The sequence below is a fragment of the Girardinichthys multiradiatus genome, chromosome Y (genome assembly GCF_021462225.1).
Source record: "Girardinichthys multiradiatus isolate DD_20200921_A chromosome Y, DD_fGirMul_XY1, whole genome shotgun sequence".
Classification (NCBI taxonomy): Eukaryota; Metazoa; Chordata; class Actinopteri; order Cyprinodontiformes; family Goodeidae; genus Girardinichthys; species Girardinichthys multiradiatus.
The window spans coordinates 21329701-21335700 of record NC_061818.1 but is presented as its reverse complement, the minus strand read 5'-3'; the positions used below and the strand labels follow the sequence as shown (position 1 = coordinate 21335700).

At 36.4% G+C, this 6000-nt stretch overlaps 1 protein-coding gene across 1 annotated transcript in view; it reads right to left on the bottom strand.

The window, feature by feature from the left end:
• Positions 1–825: 825 nt before the first annotated feature.
• LOC124864373 (extracellular serine/threonine protein kinase FAM20C-like) overlaps positions 826–6000 on the bottom strand; it is a 52031-nt gene continuing 46856 nt past the window's right edge. Inside the window, exons 6-10 of the mRNA XM_047359144.1 lie at positions 4208–4388; positions 3987–4096; positions 3795–3876; positions 2611–2670; positions 826–2027 (exon numbers count right to left, since the gene is read on the bottom strand). Of these exons, the coding sequence (XP_047215100.1) occupies positions 1769–2027; positions 2611–2670; positions 3795–3876; positions 3987–4096; positions 4208–4388 (692 nt within the window). The 3' untranslated portion in view covers positions 826–1768. The remainder of the gene's footprint in view (positions 2028–2610; positions 2671–3794; positions 3877–3986; positions 4097–4207; positions 4389–6000) is intronic.

Sequence of the window (6000 nt, the reverse complement as noted above, 5' to 3'; positions counted from 1 at the left end):
GAACCAGGTAACAGTTAGACAATAACTGGAAAGTTTTATGAAATTTCTGGAAAGCACCTGGGAGGTTCTGGTAGAGGTAAATGTATACCCAATAAAAGTTTTGTAACAAGTCACAACACAACAAAGCCTGGTTCCTAAAAGTACACAGTGAGCTGCATGAAAGTTTCAGAAAGTACAATGGCATGTTCCTAATAGTACATGGTTTGTTTCTTGAAAGTTGCATGATAGTTCTTTCAAGTATCTAGGAAGGTCAATGAAAGTCTAATGAGAATAAGTAACGGGAAAGTTCCCTGAAAGATTCAGAAAGATCCAGAAGAGTTCCAAAAAGCAACATCTAAGTTCTGGGAAACTTTATTTTATGTATTATGATGTAGTTCTACCTAAAGTATTTATAATGAATACTGTATTTTGCAGGATCTAAAGCAAAAGTAGAATATATAGGTAATGACAGCAGGGTAGGGCTGCACGGTGGTGCAGTTGGTAGCACTGTTGCCTTGCAGCAAGAAGGTCCTGGGTTCAATTCCCAACCAGGGGTCTTTCTGCATGGAGTTTGCATGTTCTCCCTGTGCATGTGTGGGTTTTCACCAGGTGCTCTGGCTTCCTCCCACAGTCCAAAGACATGTCTGTTAGGATAATTGGTCACTATAAATTGCCCTCAGGTGTATGAATGAGTGTGTGCTTGGTTGTTTGTGTGTTGCCCTGCAATGGACTGGCAATCTGTCCAGGGTGTACCCTGCCTCTTGCCCATAGACTGCTGGAGATAGGCACCAGCTCCCCTGTGACCCACCAAGAAAAGGTTTAGAAAATGACTGACTGACAGCAGGGTATACATTTTTGGTGCGCCAAATGCATAAAGAAGAATTTTTAGCCATCAAATCATAATATGAATATAGAGGAAAAAACTTTGTATTGCAAAGAGGTTGATATTATAGCTAAGCTGGTTAAACAAACAAACTTCAGACCTGTTTTTATCAATTAAAAGACATTGGTTGAATTCCAAAGATGTTTAGTTTTTTTTGTTTGGGTTTGCTAAGTTTATTTATTTATTTTTAATGTTAGCTTTATTGCATGTAGTGCAAGATAAACCAAATGATTAAAAAAATGGAAAAACTAAATAAAACAGAACTATGGCAAAGTCAGAATTCTTACTGTAATGCAGTGTAAAATACATACTTAATCTCTGATTTATACTTTTTAGAAGTAGGTGGTAAAATCCATCTTGTTCTTCTGTAAGTCTGTGCCAAGGGAAATAAAGCTTACAAACACACTTTTTGGACACACCTGGTTATAAGATGTTAGTTTCCAGACATTTCATAGGTTTTGGAACATTCACTAAAACAATTAATCTTGCTTTGTTTATCAGAAAGTCTTCTGATACATTGTGTAAATAATAAAGCTTATATTGTCTGACTATATGCCCTTCAGTCAGTCAGTGTGTGTTGCATTTGGTTATGCAGTTATAAAAACACATAAATCATAAAAGGACAAAAATCAAAACACAAGAAGAAGTTCCTCTATGTCTCAAACAGATAAAATATGACAAGTATAAAGCCTCCATGTGAGCATGTTTCTTTTTTTATTGTTTCTATAAACACATCTAAAAGAAGTTTCTATAGAGGCAATGACAGCAGTCTTGGAATTCATTGAATTCAGCTTGATTTCAGAGGAGGGATTTTTGGTCCAATCCCAATAGGTAAACAGCCAACACTGCGTGTGGTCCATTAGGGCTATGTGTCAGTGTTGTCAGCCTGGAGGACTCTCGACCTCACTACCTGTGGCCTGGGCCCCTGTGAGTGGCTGTGTCACCAGATAGGTCCTCCTCCACAACGTTGTTATAGCCTTCTTTCTCTATGCAGCCCGCCAGGCCCTGCAGAACCAGCCGCAGCCTACGGTCCATGGCGAGCAGGTGAGGCTGGATGAGGATCAGAGACAGCCGGTCTCGCAGCAATGACTCCTCCATCAGGGAACTCAGCTGGTACTCCTCTTTGGCCAGCAGCTGGAGACGCAGGTAAGTGGACTTCTTGATCCTTAAAGTAAAAAAAAAAAAATTTCTTCTGCATCCAGCTTTTAAAAATAAGTATTTTTCCTCTACTTTAACCCAATTTAATCTAATTAGATCCATAACTCAAAAATTAAGAACTAATTAAAAATCTAAAAGGGACATCCAACAGGTCTACACCTCCTAAACTTCCTATGTGGTCATAATTGGCTGCAGCCACGCAGTGAATGCATGGGCAGGGTTTTTATGGACAGCTTTCACAACAGGAAAATATTAAGCTTTGCTTAATACAGAAAAAAATAGGTTTGGATAAACCGGAACAACTCCGATATTAAAAGAGGACTCCTGGAAAATTAGTGTCACTGGCTGCAGTCAGACATGATTTAGAAGGTCATGGGCTGTGAGGCTGCGGTTCAAGTTTCATTATAGTCTGTAGTTGACAACTCCGATGAGATTGCAGATTGCAAATTATTTTTACAACAACCCTGCCAAAGTGCTTAAATGAAATGTATTAATCATATTTAGACTGTGCCTAAAAATCAGACTGACACTTTAAAATAGAAATAAATTATTAACTCTTATAGAATCAGTGAATGAATCAACAATCTGACCTGCAGCACTGGATTAGAGGTACAAGGATCGACAGCTCATCGTGTGAGTGTTTTCCAAATCTACAAGTAAAGAGAAAATATAAATATATAATTAATCACAAATGTGTTCAACAAGCTCTTTATTATTTGTGCGGCCTTAAGCAGTAAACAGACAGGTTAAGTAATGGGAAAGTGCTCATGCACCTTGAACTTTATGAAATTTGTCATGTTACAACAAACTTTAATGTGTTTTATTGGGATTTCACGTAATAGACCAACACAAAGTAGTGGACAATTATGAATTAGAAGGAAAATGATATGTGGTTTTCAAAAAGAAAAACTAATCTGCTAGCATGGTCTTTTATTTAACACCAACTAACTTTCTATCATCTCTAACCAGTTTACTTGTTTCTGCTGGGGAAAATCATTCCCACAACATTATAATGCCACCACCATGTTTCTCTAGGAGGAATAGTGCATCATAGTGTCTTCCATGTCAACCAAGAGGTTCAAGTTTGGTCTCATCTGAACAGGGCACATTTTTCCACATGTCGGCTGCTTCTTCTTTATTGCTTGGGACAAACTGCAAAACCTTTTTGGAACTTTCTAACAATGGCTTTCTTCTTGTCACTCTTCCATTAAGGTCAGAATGATGGAATGCACAGCTAATAATTGTCCTGTCAACTGATTTTCCCACCGGAGTTCTTGCCTCTTGGCTGCTTCTCTGATTAATGCTTTCCTAACTTGGCATGTCATTACTCAGTTGATTCGCTAATGTTCTCTAACAAACCTCTGAGGTCTTTACAAAACAGCTGTATTCATACCGAGATTAAGGCTTTAGTAATTAGGTGATTTCTGAAGGCAAATTGTTGCTCTTGATTTAATTTAGGTGTATCAAAATATAGAGGGCTGAATAAAGATACATGCCACATATTTTAGATTATTTGCAAATAATTCAGAAACATCAATTTTACTTTCACTTATTGCACTTTTATGTTGGTCTGTTACATAAAATTCCACATTAATACATTGACGTTTCTGGTTGAAACATGAAAAATATAGTTGAAAAGTTAAAGGGGTATAAACACTTTTGCAGAATACTTTAATTACTCTATACTACACGCAACCATACACAGAGACAGATACAGGTGCAACACACAATCCAAGTCAAAACAGAAAAACTAAAATAGATAAAATGTATTTACCCCCTTCCATTATCAAGGTGAATGATAAAAGTGTCATTTCCAAACTTCTCAAAAGTTTCATAATGATGGCGATCCATGTTGCCTGTACAATAGGAAAGCGTTAAGGTGATCTCTTATAATCACAAATCATTAGTGAAATACGTTTTTTTTACTTCGTCTATAAGTTTAAAATAAATAATTTGTCAGCCTTACCCATTAAGAAATCAAAGATGGTCATGTCCATGATGTCCAGCAATCTGGTCCCACGGTCATAAGGGGGCGTCTGTTTCACCTCGTCACAATAATCTGGATCCACTTCCCACCTAAAAACACGTGAAGTGGGGAAAAAGTGTTGATGAATTTCAACACACAATATAAAACAATTCCTGAATTAAAGCCTGATTATGTGTTTGGCCATAAGTAAACATGCTCACTCTGCTTTCTTGCGCTTGTGATAGGAGCGTCTCCAGGGGTTCCTCCAGGTCTTGCGTTTAGCCAGATTCAGGTCTGGTAGGAATGCAGCTAACGAGCCTTCGATCTGGTCTGGTTTACCACACAGAGCATGCTCAGTGGAGCAGTAGTAGGAGCATTCACCGTAGAAGCAGACGTTGTTGGCTAAAGAGGAAAAAGTGGAGACAGATTTAGAAATTCTTAAGAGAGAAGTATAGAGGAAGTGTTCATGTAAAGATTATAACTATGTGTATATAATATGACTGAGGATGGAAATGTGAAGGCAGATGGAAATGGCAAAGAGGAGGGAGAGTAAAAAACAACATTGATCCTAGCTCATTTAAAGCGAAGCTGGTAATTGTTTATCTTTAAAGTTGTTAAGACCTAAATCTATTTTATGGAAATATCAGTATTACAGTAAATTCAACTTCAGTTTCACACTGTTTTCACTTTTATATTAATATAATGTTAAAATTATGTTTTCATACAACAGAGTAACTAAAGCAAATTAATGTGAAAAGTTAAAAAAGGAGGAAATGAAAAAGTAACTCCTTATCAGTGTTCCAGTTACTGGATTGTAAACTTCAAACTCTATAGTTAAACTTCACCCTAACTAAATGCAATTTGCACATGAGAAGGTTCAGAACTAAAGAACATATTTTCAGCCCAATGAGAGTAAAAAAAAGGACAATCTTTGCTGTAATAAATATAAATAATAATAGAGATTATTCAACTTGTGGTCTATCTGTAGCCTGAAATGAGATTGCAGTGAATTAGGACTAAACATTAAAACTAAAAAATAGGGATATTTTCCACACCAATGAATGTATTTAAGTTTAAGTTTAAGTTTAATAATGTAATACATAGGGCGCAGCACGTTGTGTAGTGGTAGGGGTCGCGACCCATAAACGGAGTCCACACTCCTTGACACAGCTGTCCTGGCTTTGAGTCGCGACCCCGGAGACCTATGCTGCATGTCTTACCGCTCTTGTCAACCCACTTCCTGTCTGCCTACTTGAGAGAAATAACAAAAATTAAAAATGTAACTCATACAGAAAGGTAATCATACCGCCATCTAGTGGTTGGAGTTACACCCACTCGTGCCTAATTTCCCTCATTTGTAAAATAAATACCAAACTTTATATAGCTGGATTGTTTTACATCTAGGAATCGAATTGGAATGACCCTTATTGACTTTGAATCTCTCTATGATTGGGCTGAATGGACTATATATTTATGTATATCAACTAAATGTTTTATAAAGTGCCTGGAGACATTTGCTGTGAATTGTTGCAAAAAAAACCTTAATTGAATTAAATATAAGGTATTTGCTATATTAAAATGAACACTTTTAGAGTTTGCTTGACAGCAAAAAGACAAACCTTTTTCTATATTATTGTAAATATGTTCAGGCAGTAAAGGGTTAAGTACAATTACATTGTTACGTTATTTATTTTGATCCTAAGTAATAATGCTTAAAATAATTAATTTAAGAAACCCAAACAGAATCAACTGTTTTATTTTTGACATTTTGTGGAAAACATATTTGGCAAATATTAATTAGCCACTTTTGTGTTGTGATTTGTCTTCGCCTCCGACTTAAAATGACCTATCATGAAGGTATTTTACTCTAAGTGTTTTCAATATTGATCTATTTTTCAACTTCATTTTGTTCTATATGAATTTATTTATGTTACCTAGTTAGAGCATGGTTATACTTCTTGCTTAGAGATTTACTGACAATGTGTTGACATACAGTGCCACCACATGGACAGTT